General features: G+C 40.3%; 1 protein-coding gene and 6 gene segments (V, D, J or C); all 7 read right to left on the minus strand.

Moving 5' to 3' along the window:
- Nucleotides 1-580: 580 nt before the first annotated feature.
- Nucleotides 581-1133, minus strand: LOC122132335. The segment is given in 2 exon segments: nt 581-927; nt 1021-1133. Coding segments are annotated over 2 exon segments (387 nt in total).
- Nucleotides 1134-4153: 3020 nt separating this feature from the next.
- LOC122132338 lies at nt 4154-4864 on the minus strand. The segment is given in 2 exon segments: nt 4154-4476; nt 4583-4864. Coding segments are annotated over 2 exon segments (375 nt in total).
- Nucleotides 4865-5449: 585 nt separating this feature from the next.
- On the minus strand, nt 5450-5995 carry LOC122132336. The segment is given in 2 exon segments: nt 5450-5773; nt 5904-5995. Coding segments are annotated over 2 exon segments (363 nt in total).
- Nucleotides 5996-6520: 525 nt separating this feature from the next.
- Nucleotides 6521-10303, minus strand: LOC122132339. The gene is made up of 4 exons (XM_042707134.1): nt 10285-10303; nt 9885-10155; nt 7193-7338; nt 6521-7105 (listed from the first exon to the last, which is right to left on the minus strand). The coding sequence occupies exons 1-4, from the start codon at nt 10301-10303 to the stop codon at nt 6792-6794; spliced, it is 750 nt and encodes a 249-aa protein (XP_042563068.1). The 3' UTR covers nt 6521-6791.
- A 2828-nt stretch (nt 10304-13131) lies between these two features.
- On the minus strand, nt 13132-13681 carry LOC122132340. The segment is given in 2 exon segments: nt 13132-13493; nt 13587-13681. Coding segments are annotated over 2 exon segments (405 nt in total).
- Nucleotides 13682-14734: 1053 nt separating this feature from the next.
- LOC122132337 lies at nt 14735-15225 on the minus strand. The segment is given in 2 exon segments: nt 14735-15052; nt 15147-15225. Coding segments are annotated over 2 exon segments (357 nt in total).
- Nucleotides 15226-18939: 3714 nt separating this feature from the next.
- On the minus strand, nt 18940-19262 carry LOC122132341 (the record flags this gene model as incomplete). The annotated part of the segment is given in 1 exon segment: nt 18940-19262. A coding segment is annotated over 1 exon segment (323 nt), but the record flags the coding sequence as incomplete, so codon positions are not given.
- Between the last annotated feature and the right edge of the window lie 368 nt (nt 19263-19630).

Consider the following 19630-nt stretch of genomic DNA (forward strand, 5'->3'; position numbering starts at 1 on the left):
TGGGGGTATTGTTTTTTTTAAGGGCTATTTAGGTAGTCAACAAACAAACCTAAAGTACCTGACACATAAACGTGGGTAAAAAGAAAAGAATTATAATAATTTTTTGGAGGTTTAAATTGCTGGGGGTCAAATTGACCCCAAGCATAATAGATGTGGGTAAAATTTGAACATAATAGATGCACACAATCTCTGAACGACGGTTGTAATGTCCAAGGTTGCAACGGTGGTTAGACATCAACAGGTCAGAGAGGTCAGGGGTCAGAGACTCACCATACTGCAGCCTTACCTGATTTGCATTTGTGAATTCTTAAACTGCACCCTTATGATGAAACAGTTAGAGAACTGCATACAGAAGCTTCATCATTGTAAATGGTGCTGATAGAGTATGAGTTAGATAAAAAAAAGTTTGAGCTTTTGCAAGCTTTGGCCAGAGTTGGTTCTGTTAAATGGTTAGAATTTGAACTGATAGATGGAGAGAAAGCTCTATAATTAAATAACATTGTAGATCAACTTTTCACCTTGAGAGAAAATATTTTATTCAGGTATATTAACATCTCAGTTCCCTATGTAGTGACAGATTTCAGAGATGTTTTTGTACAGGTCTGCAGGCCCTTGTGTGACTGTGTCCTTCGTGCACAGTAATAAACAGCCGGTCCTCAGCTTTCAGGCTTTTCACTTGTAAGTGCAGTGTGTTAGTGTTGGTGTCTTTGGTGATGGAGAACTGACCCTGGAGAGACTGGGCAAATGTTGTGCTAGTGCCTGTATCAATATACCCAATCCACTCCAGTCCCTTTCCTGGTTTCTGACGGATCCAGGACATGTAGTAGCTGCTCATGGAAAACCCAGACACAGTGCAGGACAGAGTGACTGCCTCTCCAGGTCTCTTCACCACTGGACCAGAGGAGGTCAGAGACTGGCCATAAACATCTTAAAGACAAAAAATAAGAGCGTTAAAATTATTTTTTTTCTGAACCCTTTAGATCAGTTGTGTTTGAGGAGGGAGAGGATGATAATACTCACATGAAAAGAAAGTCAGAACAATGCCACCACCTAAAAGCATCGTTGCTTCAGTAAATGTGTCCACAATTACAAGACTGAAGATATTGAGGTTATGACTCGACAATATGAATTCAGAGACTATCCTCCAACTAATAGCTATTTATAAGCCATAACCCGTGCAGTAGGGAGTGGCCTTGTTCACTGATGCAAACAGAGATTTACATCTTTAGGATTTCATAAGGGAAAATAATGTCTGCACTGTCTGTCACAACGGGACTGTGAAAGGTGTAAATATACCACTCCAAAAACCTCTTATCATACTGATGTCAGTGTTCTCACAACTCTCATTTTCCTAGCATGATGTGCTACTGAAAGCCCCCAGTACATTAACATCTAAGTAGCAGTTCAATGTTCCAGTTCTGCATGCTCTTTGCTATTCTTGTTGCTAGATAGTTGATGTTTATGTAGCTTAGGCATTTAGTGGGTGCTGTATCCAAAATGACTTATTACAGTATTGTACATCTATACATTTTGTAGCAGGATGTGTGCTTCCTGGGTATCAAACCCATGACATTGCTGTACCAGTTGAACCACAGGAACACTGCACCATCAGATAAGATGTTAAATAGGTTTTACACAATCTCTACCTACACAGAAAGATCACTAAGATGGGTATTTCATGCATATTGATGGATGTATTTTGAGGACTTCAGGATTAAGATGTTAATGCACGGTGTTTATGTGAGCAGCTATGAAATTATGTTCATGTTATAAAAACTTTAATTGTGCCAGCAGTCTTTTTCTCATGATTGTTGTATGACGGCTTGGTGTTGTAACTCAAAAAACTACAAAAAGGCAACACCTTATTGCTTTATATATACCACGTGCATTTTAATTATGTATTTTAAATAAAACAGAGGTAAAAAAAAATGAAAAATAGAACTCTGGAATGTAAAAGTAGATTGTTATTTCTTGTACTGCAAGGCAGCCTCTTTTGTGACTGTGTGTCTCGGGCACAGTAATAAACAGCCGTGTCCTCAGCCTTTAGACTGTTCATCTGCAGATACAGCTGGTCCACATTGTTGTCTCTGGAGACAGTGAATCTTCCTTGAACGGCATTCGAATAAAATTTGCGATTACTGTCATTCTCGATAATTGCAACAAACTCAAGCCCTTTCCCAGGAGCCTGCCTGATCCAAGCCATCCAGTAGCCATCAAAGTCCAGCCCAGAAGCAGTGCAGGTCAGTTTATGAGATTGACCAGGTTTTACAACAGCTGGTTCAGACTCAGACAATATCTGACTCTGCAATCCTGGAAAATGTAGAAAAAAACACTAAGATCAATAAAATAGATATTTTCACATTATATTCTCATCCACTATTTGGACAGAGAACCATATAGATTTTTAGACATATTACATATCAGTCACACCTTGGGAGTACTCACCAGTCAGCATCTGCAGTAGCAGGATTCCTGTTATGATGTTCATGTTCAGCTATTGATGATATGTTACTTCCCTTTAGATCTGGTTAGTTTGAGAGATGTATATATGTAAAGGAGATTGTTGGTTTTGCATGGCATGATGGCGGAAAAGGAAAGGTGTGTATCGATGACATGCTAGAATTAGAACTGTGTAGAGGGCTGGAATCCACCTATGTCACCCTCCCCACCATCGTCCATTCTGAACACACACACACACACACACACACACACACACACACACACACACGCACACACACACACACACAGGATGCATCTGCCAACTGGTCTGTGTTAACCTCAAACTGAGGGAAATGGGATCTCCTTATGGGGTCCTCATGCAAAGAAAGAAAGCGATTTGTACATAACACTTAACATCACGATATAAAGAATACAAACTGAATTAGTTTGCCGTCACATTTTGGGGCATATTTTGATGATGTTAAAGAAGTCTATAGTGTGCAGCTTCTCTCATGATGTGTGTTCATGCTTGCATTGCAAGAAAACAACAATGGTATCTTCGCACAGGCAGAATGTTTGAGCTTGGGTCAGTTTTGATGCTCTCAGTGATAACGGTTCCCTGTGTGAGTGCTTTCATCAGAAACAACATTGCTCAGAGGTCTTTGTGGTAACAGACTTAATGTCTGTCTACAGTACATCTGCACATGAATTAGCACATCCATACCATGGATGAACAGGGAGATGAAATGCTTCATGGTTTTGTTCATCATACTTTATTTCCTCACCTCAGAGAGAAAGCACAGAGTGGTAAGAGTGAGCAAATACTTACCAACTATGGCCATGAGGGAGAGGACCATGGAACACCAGACAGTACTAACATTCATTGCAAATGGGATGCTCTATATGCAACTTCAAAATCACAAATGCACCGTTCAAAAGAAGACAGCAAAACATGTGTTAGCAAAGGCCTGGACTGAGGGAGGACTTTGCATAACCCCACCTCTTAATCAACACAGTTGTAGGAGCCAAACATGTATTTAATATTAAGTGATATTTCCTGTCTTATCGTTAGTTTTGTTTGTTGAGTTTGTGTGTTTGTGAGCGTCAACCCCCTCTAGAGGCGGATTGGGAGACTGAAGGGAAGCCTAATTGGGAGGCTGTAAGAGACAGTGATATGGTACCTGGGCGTAGTTGAAGGGGCACGTGTTTTTGACTGTGTGGGTGCCAGGAACAAGCTTTTTTCAGTTTTGTACCACAAACATTTGTTTAAAAAAGAGCCAACTTAGGAACTCAACCTTATGCGTCAATGGTATTCAACAGCCTGTGTTGACTGATCAACAAGTTATATAGAATTGAATGGCTTATACAGTTTTAATTGTTTTAATCAACACAGTGAGCCTAATACTTTCTGTTTTGAGCTATCTGTTGTCCTGTCCTATCTGAGAACCCTGTCTTTCTTATCACTATGGTGCCTCCTAGAGTTAGCAGGACAGCACAGAAATACAATATGCCGTGTGTTTTATCCATATTTAACTCTGCTGGAAATTGCCATCCAGTGGAGGATAGTTCATAGGCCTTGGCTTCTATTTAACAAATGAACCATCCTTGACACTGGCAAGATTGTTTGTTTGAATGTTTGTTTTTGCTGGATATTTTCTGAAGTACTCCAGAATTTAGGCACATAGTTTTTGTGCAGCTGCTTCACCAGCTTCAGTCACTGTGCGTCTCGTGCACAGTAGTAAACAGCAGTGTCCTCTGCTTTCAGACTCTTGGCCTCTAAGTACTGCATGCTGGATGTGGGGACGTCTTCAGTCAGGGTGAACTGGCCCTTCAGAGACTCTGCATAAATAGCATCATTCTTTCCGGTGTCCATTCTTCCGATCCACTCCAAAGCCTCTCCTGGTTTCTGTCTGATCCAGTGCATGTAGAATTTTGTCATGACAAATCCAGATGTTTTACAGGAGATCTTAACTGTCCCTCCTGGTGTCTTTACTTGAGCAGGAGACTGATCTAGTCTGATCTCATCACAGATAACACCTGGAACATAATATGTTAAACAGTGGTTACTTTGTATGCAGTGCCAGAGGGAAATGTTACAATATTATACACTGAACAGTTTTGTGTAGTGTTACATCCACATTACCTTGTCCAAATAGAAGTATGAAAATGAAATGGTAAAATGTTTTTCTGTTCATTCTTCTATCTAAATGTATACTGTAGCTGTTCCTGCAAGACAATCAAAGGGAATGGGGAATGAGAATAGAGCAAGGGCAGTTATAAAGGAGTGAAGTGAAGCATGACTTTGCATAGACAGCCCTCTTGACTTTCATAAAGGGGAATAGAGGCTCTCCACATTTAGATGTCGTTGATCTCACAAAGTTTCTTATTCTCAAGCATTGGCCTTTTCACTGGTTAGAAGTCACTGTTTTGATTTATTTGTTTAAATGGCCTGCATTTCATTTTGCTTTAATCCATTCTCTTGGCTGAGCTTACAAACATTTCAACTGATATGTGAATTCCGTTGCTCTTACTGGCTGTTAAAATATATTAAAATGAAGCCTGAAATAGCTCACCAGTGGTAGTGACACCTTCTCTATTTCAGAGAGCAGCATTTGTTTTCCACTCAGCCGTCACTGACAGTTTGACAGTAGAGTGTTACACAGTAGCTCAGACTTCACAGCAGTGTGTTCTGATGAGTTAAAAAGGTGAATGAGAGTTTTCATAGGCTGCCCTCTACCAGCTGAAATAAGTACTGCAGCGTTGATTGGCCAAGAGGGGGCAAGAGGGACTAGTGATGTCAGCACAGTTCGGGCTTGGTTTGGATAGGTACATGGAGCCCACCCATTTCACATTTTCTGAATATTTATTTTACTTTATTTTAATGTTATTTCACACAAATGTAATATGCTGAGTAATTGTCTATACTGTGCTTAAACATTAATTCTACTCAAGCATTTTGTATTGTTTATATTGTGTCAGTAAAGTTTTTTGCACAGGTCCTCTACTGGTTGGTATCACAGTGGTCGCCTGGCACAGTAATAGACAGCTGAGTCTTCAGTCTGCAGGTTCTGCCCTCTCAGAGTCACTGTGCTGCTGGAGGGATCTTTAGAGATGCTGAACTTGCTCTTCAAGGAATCTTTTTGGTATACATTACCACCTCCCCATATGTGCACTATCCACTCCAGTGATTTCCCTGCAGGCTGTCGGATCCATGCTGTTGCGTAGCTATTATCAGTAACAGCGTATCCAGACACCTTACAGGGGATGGTGAGAGGGTCCCCAGGCTTAATTACTATGGAGCTGGGCTGAGTGAGCTCAACATCCGACTGAACATCTAAACAAACAAATAAACAAAAAACAATCAAGTTATTAGTTGCATGCATTCATTACATAAAGATAATGTAATGTAATGGTACACTGATGGCTGTATTGTTTTTGCTAGTCAACCCTCCAGAGAGACTCACAGGATGCAGCTGTCAGCAACAGTAAGACACTGGTGGGAACCATAATGTGTGCTGGTGTCAAGCTGTTACAGCTCAACTGAGGCAGAGGAAGAGGACGCTGCTCCTTTATGTGGACTGTTTCATCAGGGCTTTATACACAGGGAATGGGATCAGACAAGATCATCCAATGGCAGAGGGGAAAAATAACCAGAATCTGAGTTGCAAATTCAAACTGTGATGATTATGACTATGCAGAATTAAAACGATGATGTCTGGGGCTTCATAATGTCTCAACATGTTGATGAAGGCAATAGGGGTCTGATTTTTTGGCTGTAACTGTACAGTATAGTATATACCTGTAATGTACTGAACTAAAGAGATATTTTTCTTTATATCAGTCCACCACTCCACGAGCATCACAGCTTATTTTAACGGCACCGCTGAAACACTCAGACAAAGGAATGCAAGTGGCATGAAAGGGATAAAGACGCTAATATTGTGTACTTGGGCTCAGTAAGCAATGTCACATTAATGTCACACTATTGTGCCATTTAAAATGTGTCAGCTATTGTGATGTTTGATGTCTGGATGTGGCATGTTTCAATGCAATAGTTATGATGTGAGTTTGTGAGTTTTTTCAATGAAAGGCACTTGTGTATCGTCACAGTAGACAAAAGATTGGTGGGTAAATAAATAAATCATTTATGAAAAAATAAATACTAAGGTGAACAAATAATGACTTTGTATTTGCGATATTTGGTACTTCATGTTATGTGAACATTTATCATTGAGTTTTTTTTTTTTTTTTACAAGGAAAGGTATTTTGGTCCTATCTGAACTGCAGTTACACTTTGTCCCCTGATCCAGAAAAATGGCATGTGTTTTTGTGCTGCACTTAAGCTTTATCTCTCACTGTGGCTCTCGAGCACAGTAGTACACAGCAGAGTCTTCGGTTTTCAGGCTGTTCATCTGTAGGTAACTCTGTTTCTTGCTGTTGTCTCTGGAAATTGTGAACCTTCCCTGAATGGACTGAGCGTAGTATGTAGAACTTCTTGATGTGGGGTGAATTAGAGCCAGCCACTCCAGCCCTTTTCCTGGACCTTGTCTGATCCACGCTATCCAAGGATCACTGCTAAAGCCAGAGTACGTGCAGGTCAGTTTGTGGGAGTCTCCGGGTTTAAGAACTACAGGCTCAGATTCAGTCAGAGTCTGACCCCTGGAATCTGCAGATAGAGACAAAATCAATCAGATTAGCTCGAAAATGGTCTACAATTTAATAAAATAAAGAAATAAAAATGAGTGGCTCTTACCTGCAACAGATATTGCTATTAGGACAAACACAGTTAACATGTTCATGTTGTCACAGTTGTTGTCTTTCTCGTATGCAGTGCCGGTGCCCCATGGGCTATATATCCACACTCTTGATTTGGGCGTGAACTCTCCCCGTTTGGGATGGCTAATTAGGATTCAGCAGAAAGAGTAGGAGGAGACATCTTGTCAGATGTCAGATAAACAGATGGCAGAAAGTCTTGGGTAAAAACGCCCTCGAGAGACTTGAAATGGAGATTGTGCATTCATTTTAGATGACAAACACTTTTGGAATGCATGAAAAGCTCATTTTTGACCGTTATATTTCAAAGGCCTCTAAGTAGATCCCCCTAATACAGTCCCTTTGTGTGGTACAACCTTACAGCTTCATACACTATTGAAGAGGATGTATTGAGGAGGGATTCTACGTAGTTATCAACAGACCATTGGTTTCTACTGTCTATATATTGTGAGTGTTATTATATGAGTCTGTATTGACCTTAGCAGGAGAACACAATGTTGGCGATAGTTTGATAGTTGTCTGTAAATCAGAGCCATTCTGTAGTGTCACACAGGTGATGTCATATCTGCACATGCACACGTGTTGTATGCACCGTTTGGTGTAGGACCATGATTCATGATGGGACAGGTATCTGTGCAGATATATGGATTAATGTTCTCTGACTGGCATGTCAACTAATGTATAATCATGTATCAAACTGGTGTTTGAGTACTAGCTAAATCTATGTCTCATCGCTCATTTTGTGCTTCAGTTCAGTTCAGTTCGGTTCTTCAGTTCATGCTGTTCATATGCAGATACATCTGACTCTTGCTGTTGTCTCTGGTGATGGTGAACCTTCCTTAATCAGCATCTCAGTAGTGCTTAGAGGTCATCTGTATGCATATGAGTAGTGTTTAGAGGTCATCTGTATGCATCTGAGTAGTGTAGTGCTTAGAGGTCATCTGTATGTATATGAGTAGTGTTTAGAGGTCATCTGTATGCATCTGAGTAGTGTTTAGAGGTCATCTGTATGCATCTGAGTAGTGTTTAGAGGTCATCTGTATGCATCTGAGTAGTGTTTAGAGGTCATCTGTACGCATCTGAGTAGTGTTTAGAGGTCATCTGTATGCATCTGAGTAGTGTTAGAGGTCATCTGTATGTATCTGAGTAGTGTTTAGAGGTCATCTGTATGTATCTGAGTAGTGTTTAGAGGTCATCTGTATGTATGCAGCCCATTCCAAGCCTTTTCCAGGGGTTCGTCTGATTTAAGCAATGAAACAATGGCCACCAAACCCAGTGTACATGCAGGTCAGTCTGTGTGAGTTTGGCATCATGAGTCATTCCTCCATACTCACCTTTCAGACAGAGAGTTATGAGAATGATCTCAGTCACAAATGGAATCATCGTGGTGTCAACAATATGATTGAGAATGCAAAAAAGCGTGAATAAATACAGTTCAGAAGTAGACAGTGATTTTAACACTGGGCAATTTAATGGTTAGTCATGTTAAAAAGGAAAACTTCTTTGCAGTATGACATGTTTTACTTCTTTCCTGTTTAGGATAATACAGTATTAACTCACAAATATAATAAGATGGCTGGCTTTTGACAACTAGGGTATTAATACATTTCATCTGTCCAACAATTCTCATACATTTGTATTCTGCACAAACTTTACACACAGCAAGCACAACAATGTGTTATGATGAGTTGAAGGGGAGGGTTCGTTTGCAACGGCTGCCCTCTGGTGGCTGAAATAATTCTTGTTGTGACGTTTGGTGCAGTGCTCACTGAGGAGACAATCAGATACCGGCGATGACAGCACAGTTTGTCGTTGGATTGGACAGGAGTATGGAGTCCATCGTGTTACACTATCTACACACCAGGCATCAAGGATATACAGTATGTAGTTCTATGGACAGAACACTCCCACAAAATGTAAAAAAAAAAAAAAACTTTCACAGCACATTGCCAACTATATCGCTAAAAAGTACCCGTTTGTATGTTATCAAGCGTTTACCAGTGCGAACTGGACTGTTTATGGTGATTGAAAGATTTTGCATGCTTTTTATGTAGTAAGAATGCTAGTTTTAGACAACAACTCCTTGCTGCTGCTTTAAAAAATGAACTACTGTCTCATTGTCTCAATTTTGGTAAATTGATAATGAAACATTCACCGATTTGAACCTAGCGTAGGCATTTAGCTTTCAGCGTGTCTGAAAGCTGGAGGTATTCATTATAGTAGAAGTACTGTCTCAGTGACTCTTTAAGAAAACTTCTGTTACGACCTGATCCACGAGAGCGCAACATATAAAGGGACGCTGACACAAGTTTGGACTTTAAATAAGAATGAAAATAATTAATTTAATAGACAAACAAGACGCAAAAACAAGGACAACCAAGAAATAATGTCTAGGGATTTCTATATTGGCCATGTATCAGAGGAAACAGGACACAAAGTAGCGGTGTGTATGTATATGTGTACAGATGCGTCAATGTGTGTGACCCAAAGAAAGGTGAGAGAGAGCTGGGGAGGGGGATATGGGTTATGGGCAGATTGAGTTGATTGTTGCTGTTGTCTATGGAGATGGCGAACCTTCCGAACAGTTCGTGAGTAGTACATGTAAGGACTGTCATATGTGATAGTTGACACACACACACATGTTTTTAGTACTGTGCTGCAGACTTTCATACCACTGTGACTCTCGAGCACAGTAATAAACAGCTGTGTCCTCAGTCTTCAGACTGCCCATCTGCAGATAGAGTTGATTCTTGTTGTCGTCTCTGGAGATGCTGAATCGTCCCTGTGCAGAGCTTGAATAATATGTAGAGCCACCATTTGTGATAGTTGACAACCATTCCAGGCCTTTCCCAGGAGCCTGTCTGACCCAGCCCATCCAGTGGCTGCTGAATGTGAACCCAGCAGTTGTGCAGGTCAGTTTGTGAGATCCTCCGGGGTTAATCACTACTGGTTCAGATTCAGTCAGGGTCACACCCTGACCACTTGTAAACACACAATTTAAAAGAAGGGAGAATACTTCAATCAACTGTTCCTCTTAAAGTATTCTTTCTAGGACAACGCATTAAATATTACCTGTGAAGCACACAGCCATAGCTGTTAAGATTACAACAGTGAAGAGACTCATATTCCACTGAGAGAAGTAAATCATGGATGAACTGCAGTGTTGCAGGGTAACAGAGTTTATGAATGTGTAGCTTTTTTGCATGAGCTCCTCCCCTTTGCTGGTTGGCAGATGCATGGCAGAAGACCCCACAACACCCAGACAGTCTCCCAGTGTCGGAAGAGATGGAACATCAGACCTACACAGACACAATATTTCCCCTTCTTGAGCTTCCATGTGTTTTTTTCAGCTTGAACGTTCATTGGAAATTAAGGGATCCCTGGAGAACGAATCCAGGAAAACACCTCCTCTGACAGAGAAATGAACAAATACCAATGTGCTACGTAAGGATGTACAGTACATATAACAAATATATACAGAGATGATGTCCATTTCAGCCATCATTTCAGCACAGACAGAATAACACTGTTTAATTTGAGCTAATATGAGTTTATAAACAGATTGATGCTCTCATTCTAATGCGTCTCCATATTTGCATTGCTTGTTTTGTGACACCTCATGGCAGTTAATATACTTCATTTCTTCTGTCATACATTTAGGCACAGATATTCTGTACATACAGTATATTTCACAGCTGTGTGTGGACCGTATATATTTCCAAACACATCCAATGAGCAACTATCCGATGGAGTCTGAAAGAAAGGTGACCCAACTACTCAATATCCATTTAAACTAGACGCGCTGGCGTAGCGGTGTGTTATATGACCGTCACATAAAGTGAGACAATTAGCATGGATGGGTTATGAAATCAAGGGCCCCTGGACAAGAAAGCAAGAAGCAACTACAACCACCCTGTGCTTGACATATTTAATACCTGCAGATTGCCAACAGGAGTCACACCACATGAACACATGATGCAATAAGATATGTATTTGGATTACCAAAAATAGCACATTAATGGACAAATTGTAAGACACCTTTTTAGCCACAGGTTCTCTTTCCTGGTCCTCACGCAGCATTTCTGTCTCATCGTACTAGAAATTGAGCGCAGTGAACGTCATACAATGTTGTAGAACTGATCTGACCATGACACCATTTCTCTCATTCATTCAGACAGGTCCTAACCTGATTATATCGCTGATAATTTCAATAATGGTTCTGTGTTGAAATCCTTTTGAAAGGAGCCTCCGGGGAGGTTTTTTGTTCTGCTATGGGTGATGTTTTGCTACACGGTGAGTATCGGGCACAGTAGTACACAGCCGAGTCTTCAGTCTGCAGGCTCTGTCCCAGTAGATGTCGAACTGTGCTGGCTGGAAGTGTCTCTGGAGACGCTGAACTTGCTCTTCAGTTTGTCACTGTATTCACACTGCCACTACTACACACAACCCCAAATCCACTCCAGTGCTTTTCCAGCAGGTTGTTTTTATCCAGTTGGTACAGTAGCTTGAGTCACTGAGTGAATACCCAGAAACACACAGGACAGGGTCAATACTTGGCCTGGCTGTATGGTCACAGAACTTTGCTGATTGAGCTGAACTTGAACAATAGACCACCTGGGGAAACAAATAAGATCATGTACATGCAAAGAAATCAAGATATGAATGAAGCGATTACTCATTTTAAAAGATATGAGTAACTCACACGAGATATTAACCAGCAGCAGTAAGAGGAGAGATGTAGGAAACATGATGTGTCTTCAAGATCAGCAGGTAAGAGCCCGCCACTCCTGACCTTGAGCTGTTTGAGTGACAGGGATACTCGTGCTTCACATTAAATACAGAGAGGGCAGGGTGAGGCTGGTGGCATTTGAATATTGTGACAAGACAGAATAGAAAGGCCAAACATGTTTGGTTACTTCAGTGACACACCCGTCAACAAATAAATCATGTCACATTTAACTATTTCCAATTAAACAGATTTTGAAATGTCATGTGACATCAGAATGTGAATGACATGTATAATGTCATATAATGGCATTGCAACCATCCTTATAAACATATGAACATGTCCATAGCTTTTTATAACCACCTTTATAACATGTTATAGTGTGGTAGAGGCCCTTATGTGATCTATAATAACCTATAATGCATTAAAATCTTTCCTATTTTCCAAAGGTTATTATAGTAATGCATTCTAATATTTCATATTATACTTATTCACAATCAAATATAATAAATAGTAAATGGGGTTTACTTCAAAATATATTATCGAATTTCTAACAACTAATCCCAACACATATACTGAAACATTTTAAAGCATTACTGTGAATATTAGGCAAAGAGAGTATAATGTGCGTGCCTTTATGTGGTGTATTTAATGATGCAACACAGTTTGACAGGATCATTCAGGGCTTTCTTTCACGCTATTCTGCTTAAAGGCATAATCAGTGGGTGACATTCAGAATTGTTTGCGCGATTGCAATTGTTTTATAATGGTTTGGTGTTGTAACTCAAGAAGTTTTAATATATTAATATTATTCATACATATATATTGGCCAAGAGGGGGCAAGAGGGACTAGTGATGTCAGCACAGTTTGGATGCTGCAGCCTGATTTGCATTTGTGAATTCTTAAACTGCACAAATATGATGAAACAGTTAGAGAACAGCATACAGTAGCATCATCATTGTAAATGGTGCTGAAAGAGTGTTGATGTGCATTACCAGATTTAAAAAAAATCACAACTGGGGCCTAAAGTTTTAGCTTTTGCAAGCTTTTGCCAGAGTTTGTTCTGTTAAATGGTTCGAATTTGATGGCTGGAGAGAAAGCTCTTTAGTTGAATTTTATGTAACAGACATTGTAGATCCCCTTTCATCTTGAGAGAAAATATTTTATTCATGTATATTAACATCTTAGTTCCCTATGTAGTGACAGATTTCAGAGTTGTTTTTGTACAGGTCTGCCGTCCCTTGTGTGACTGTGTATCTCGAGCACAGTAATACACAGCTGTGTCCTCAGCTTTCAGGCTTTTCACTTGTAAGAGCAGTGTGTTAGTGTTGGTGTCTTTGGTGATAGAGAACTGGCCCTGGAGAGACTGGGCAAATGTTGTGCCAGTGCCACCATCAATATACCCAATCCACTCCAGTCCCTTTCCTGGTTTCTGACGGATCCAGTTCATCCCGTAGCCCATGGAAAACCCGGACACAGTGCAGGACAGAGTGACTGCCTCTCCAGGTCTCTTCACCACTGGACCAGAGGAGGTCAGGGACTGGCCATAAACATCTTAAAGACAAAAAATAAGAGCGTTAAAATATTTTTTTTTCTGAACCCTTTACATCAGTTGTGTTCGAGGAGGGAGAGGATGATAATACTCACATGAAAAGAAGGTCAGAACAATGCCACCACCTAAAAGCATCATTGCTTCAGTAAATGTGTCCACAATGACAAGACTGAAGATATTGAGGTTATGACTCGACAATATGAATTCAGAGTGTAATAGCTATTTATAAGCCATAACCCGTGCAGTAGGGAGTGGCCTTGTTCACTGATGCAAACAGATATTTACATCTTTAGGATTTCATAAGGGAAAATAATGTCTGCACTGTCTGTCACAACAGGACTGTGAAAGGTGTAAATGTACCCACTCCTAAAAACCTCTTATCATACAGATGTCAGTGTTCTCACAACTCTCCTTTTCTTAGCATGAAGTGCTACTAAAAGCCCCAGTACATTGACATCTAAGTAGCAGTTCAATGTTCCAGTTCCACATACTCTTTGCTATTCTTGTTGCTAGATAGTTGATGTTTATGTAGCTTAGGCATTTAGTGGGTGCTGTATCCAAAATGACTTACAGTATTGTACATCTATAAATTTTGTAGAAGGATGTGTGCTTCCTGGGAATCAAACCCATGACATTGCTGTACCAGTTGAACCACAGGAACACTGCACCATCAGATAAGATGTTAAATAGGTTTTACACAATCTCTACCTACACAGAAAGACCACTAAGATGGGTATTTCGTGCATATTGATGGATGTATTTTGAGGACTTCAGGATTAAGATGTTAATGCACGGTGTTTATGTGAGCAGCTATGAAATTATGTTCATGTTATAAAAACGTTAATTGTGCCAGCAGACTTTTTTCTCACGATTGTTGTGTAATGGTTTGGTGACTACAACACCTTATTGCTTTATATATACCACGTGCATTTTAATTATTTATTTGAAATAAAACAGAAGTAAAAAAATTGAAAAATAGAACTCTAGAATGTAAAAGTAGATTGTTTTTTCTTGTACTGCAAGGCAGTACAGTCTGTGCACTGGGCTAGTATAGCCAGTAAAAAGATGGACAGTGGGATGGAAAATAATGAGCTGAGAAGAGGAGGGGAGAATGAGGTAGACTCATGCAGAGAAGTCCATCTCAACAATACAACAATATGACTGCATGGTGTTATTGCTGTGACATGCTAGTGTTACTGGAGTGGAGGCCCAGCTGATGTTTTTGTGTGGGGGAAGTAGCATGTTTGTCATGGTGTGGGGTTTCGAGTACAGTAATACACAGCTGTGTCCTCAGTCTGGAAGTTCTGGCCTTGTAAGACTACTGTGTTAGTGGAGGTGTCTCTGGTGAAACTGATCTTGCTCTTTAATGAGTCTGTGGTCCCACTTTGTCCACTATCACCACCTATCCACCCAATCCATTCCATTGTTTTCCCAGCAGAGTGGCGTATCCAGTTGTAGTAGTGACTAGTTGAAAACCCTGAAATCTTACAGGAGAGGGAGAATGACTCCCCTGGTTTCACATCCATATGACTTGGCTGGATGAGCTCAATACCATGAACACCTGTAAAGAGGATAGTAGAGAATTAGTGAAACAGGTAGAAATAACAATTTACTCTTTAGATTTTACTGATTTTATCTTGTGTTTTTTAGCTCACAGGTAACGACTGCCAGCAGCAGCAGTAGAGATGAAGTCATCATGGTTATGGTGAAAGCTGAGCTGCTCTTCTGAGTTCTCCAGAGTCCAGAACCTTCTGAAGAGCTGAAGCCACACAAGAAGTTTTATATGAGAGGGAGGGAGAGGGGGAGGGAGGAAGACAGACAGCTGGAGACAAGAGTTGAGGAAGTAATTAGTGGATCATTCTGTGTCATGCATTACATTACATGCACATAAATTAAATTATCGAATAAAGATCATATTTTGAATGGTTGTAATTACACAATGTTTAGATCAAATAAAAACTTTATTGACTCCTACCTCCTATGAATTCAGAGTTAGTATCAAAATGAATGAGCACATCCTACATATGGGTTAGATGCTTTCATACTGCAGATAATCACTGTTGCTTTGATTGTTTTAAATGTAAATCTACAATTCATCAGTATTGAAACATGGTTAGGGACATGAAATATCCTTCCTTGACATGATAGTATGTCTGAATCATCCATCTTATGAGCACACCGGCTGATTACTTTGAGAAAAAAAGCTCACCCACTTGTACTGTACATAATGGTGATTAACACTAAATTACACTTTCATGCTTTTAGAACAATATCTAGAATTTAGAATAATATTCTCTCCTCCTAATTTGAACAGAGACTTTGTACTTAGAATCAGTTAAAATTAATGTGTATGTAGGCCTACTGGATTTGATATCATTGCTTACTTTATTGTTTTGGTGTCAGTTTTGTGGTATTACCTTGGAATATGATTTATTTTAATCAATTTCAACATAATATGCTTGCATACACTGATTCACTTGCAGCTTCACTGTAATGAAAGAAATGTAACATTTGTATCTGATTTCAGGTTAATGAATGTTTCATTGTGTGGTGTTGAGTAGTTCATGGAAATGTCCCCATATTCTACATCTCTGATGCCACCTGCTGTCCAACATGGGCCAAGCAAGGCATATGACTGTAAAACTGTGCTTTTAAACTGACAGTCACAGTTCAGTGCCCTTCTTTTCACTGTGAGTTTGTGTTCATCTCTCCACACTCAGCAGTGTCGTCAGCCTTCAGGCTGTTCATCTGCAGATACACCTGACTCCTGCTGTTGTCTCTGGAGATGGTGAACCTTCCCTTGACAGCAGTAGAGTCATACATTTCACTTCCAGCCCAGTATGAGATAGATGCAACCCAATCCAACCCTTTTCCAGGTACTTGTCTGATCCAAGCCATCCAGTAATCCCCGAATGTAAAACCAGAGGCTGTGCAGGTCAGTTTATGGGATTCTCCAAGATCACCGATTCAGATTCTGTCAGTGTTTGACTTTTTGAGCCTGTTGATATGTATAAAACATTAGTGGAATTATATCAGAGAGAAAGCACAGAGTAGTAAGAGCCAGCAAATACTTACCAACTATGGCCATGAGGGAGAGGACCATGGAACACCAGACAGTACTAAAATTCATTGCAAATGAGATGCTCTATATGCAACTTCAAAATCACAAACGCACCGTTCAAAAGAAGACAGCAAAATATGTGTTAGCAAAGGCTTGGACTGAGGGAGGACTTTGCATAACCCCTCCTCTTAATCAACACAGTTGTAGGAGCCAAACATGTATTTAAGTGACATTTCCTTTCTTATCTATTAGTTTTGTTTGTTGAGTTTGTGTGTTTGTGAGCGTTCACCCCCTCTAGAGGCGGATTGGGAGACTGAAGGGAAGCCTAATTGGGAGGCTGTAAGAGACAGTGATACGATACCTGGGCGTGGTTGAAGGGGCACGTGTTTTTGACTGTGTGGGTGCCAGGAACAGGCTTTTTTCAGTTTTGTACCACAAACATTTGTTTAAAAAAGAGCCAACTTAGGAACTCAACCTTATGCGTCAATGGTATTCAACAGCCTGTGTTGACTGATCAACAAGTTATATAGAATTGAATGGCTTATACAGTTTTAATTGTTTTAATCAACACAGTGAGCCTAATACTTTCTGTTTTGAGCTATCTGTTGTCCTGTCCTATCTGAGAACCCTGTCTTTCTTATCACTATGGTGCCTCCTAGAGTTAGCATGACAGCACAGAAATACAATATGCCGTGTGTTTTATCCATATTTAACTCTGCTGGAAATTGCCATCCAGTGGAGGATAGTTCATAGGCCTTGGCTTCTATTTAACAAATGAACCATCCTTGACACTGGCAAGATTGTTTGTTTGAATGTTTGTTTTTGCTGGATATTTTCTGAAGTACTCCAGAATTTAGGCACATAGTTTTTGTGCAGCTGCTTCACCAGCTTCAGTCACTGTGCCTCTCGTGCACAGTAGTAAACAGCAGTGTCCTCTGCTTTCAGACTCTTGGCCTCTAAGTACGCCATGCTGGATGTGGGGACGTCTTCAGTCAGGGTGAACTGGCCCTTCAGAGACTCTGGCATAAATAAGCATCATTCTTTCCGGTGTCCAATTCTTCCGATCCCACTCCAAAGCCTCTCCCTGGTTCTGTCCTGATCCAGGCATGTAGTGTTTCTGTCATGTCAAATCCAGATCTTTACAGGAGACTCTTAACTGTCCCCGTCCTGGTGTCTTTCACTTGACAGGGAGACGATCTAGTCTGATCTCATCACAGATAATACCTGGAAAATAATATGCTACAACAGTGGTTACTTGTATGCAATGCCAGAGGTGAATGTTACAATATTATACATGGTACTGTTTTGTGTAGTGTTACATCCCACATTACCTTGTCCAAATCACGCCACTCACGCAAATGAAATCGGTAAAATGTTTTTCTGTTCATTCTTCTATCTAATGTATACTGTAGCTGTTCCTGCAAGACAATCAAAGGGAATGGGGAATGAGAATAGAGCAAGGGCAGTTATAAAGGAGTGAAGTGAAGCATGACTTTGCATAGACAGCCCTCTTGACTTTCATAAAGGGGAATAGAGGCCTCTCCACATTTAGATGTCTTTGATCTCACAAAGTTTCTTATTCTCAAGCATTGGCCTTTTCACTGGTTAGAAGTCACTATTTTGATTTATTTGATTAAATGGCCTGATTTTATTTAGCTTGAATCCATTCTCTTGGCTGAGCTTACAAACATTTCAACTGATATGTTAATTCCGCTGCTCTTACTATTAAAATATATTAAAATGAAACGGTAGTTGATAGTTGATATAAGTTAATATCTATCATTGATTCATTCATTGTCTTTATTGTAGAAACTCGTGCCCAATTAAAATCTTCTCTAGTTTGAAGAAGGACAATACAAGTGATGACCATTTTAATAATTCACACTTTTTCCTTCTTGCAGGCTGTACTCCGGTGGTTAAAGAAGGTTGATAGCCTGCAATAGCTCACCAGTGGTAGTGACACCTTCTCTATTTCAGAGAGCCCCATTTGTTTTCCACTCAGCCGTCACTGACAGTTTGACAGTAGAGTGTTACGCAGTAGCTCAGACTTCACAGCAGTGTGTTCTGATGAGGAGTTAAAAAGGTGAACGAGAGTTTTCATTGGCTGCCCTCTACCAGCTGAAATAAGTACTGCAGCGTTGATTGGCCAAGAGGGGGCAAGAGGGACTAGTGATGTCAGCACAGTTCGGTTGGTTTGGATAGGTACATGGAGCCCACCCATTTCACATTTTCTGAATATTTATTTTACTTTATTTTAATGTTATTTCACACAAATGTAATATGCTGAGTAATTGTCTACACTGTGCTTAAACATTAATTCTACTCAAGCATTTTTATTGTTTATATTGTGCAGTCAAGTTTTTGCACAGGTCCTCTACTGGTTGGTATCACAGTGGTCGCCTGGCACAGTAATAGACAACTGAGTCTTCAGTCTGCAGGTTCTGCCCTCTCAGAGTCACTGTGCTGCTGGAGGGATCTTTAGAGATGCTGAACTTGCTCTTCAGGGAATCTGCCTTGTAAATATCTCCATTCTCCCATATGTGTGTTATCCACTCCAGTGTTTTCCCTGCAGGCTGTCGAACCCATGCCGTCGCATAGCTACAGCATTCAGTAAGAGAGTATCCAGACACCTTACAGGGGATGGTGAGAGGGTCCCCAGGCTTAATTACTATGGAGCTGGGCTGAGTGAGCTCAACATCCGACTGAACATCTAAACAAAGAAATAAACAAAAAACAATCAAGTTATTAGTTGCATGCATTCATTACATAAAGATAATGTAATGTAATGGTAGACTGATGGCTGTATTGTTTTTGCTAGTCTAGCCTCCAGAGAGACTCACAGGATGCAGCTGTCAGCAACAGTAAGACACTGGTGGGAACCATAATGTGTGCTGGTCAAGCTGTTACAGCTCAACTGAGGCAGATGAAGAGGACGCTGCTCCTTTATGTGGACTGTTTCATCAGGGCTTTATACACAGGGAATGGGATCAGACAAGATCATCCAATGGCAGAGGGGAAAAATAACCAGAATCTGAGTTGCAAATTCAAACTGTGATGATTATGACTATGCAGAACTCA

Source organism: Clupea harengus, unplaced genomic scaffold, assembly GCF_900700415.2.
Source record: "Clupea harengus unplaced genomic scaffold, Ch_v2.0.2, whole genome shotgun sequence".
Classification (NCBI taxonomy): Eukaryota; Metazoa; Chordata; class Actinopteri; order Clupeiformes; family Clupeidae; genus Clupea; species Clupea harengus.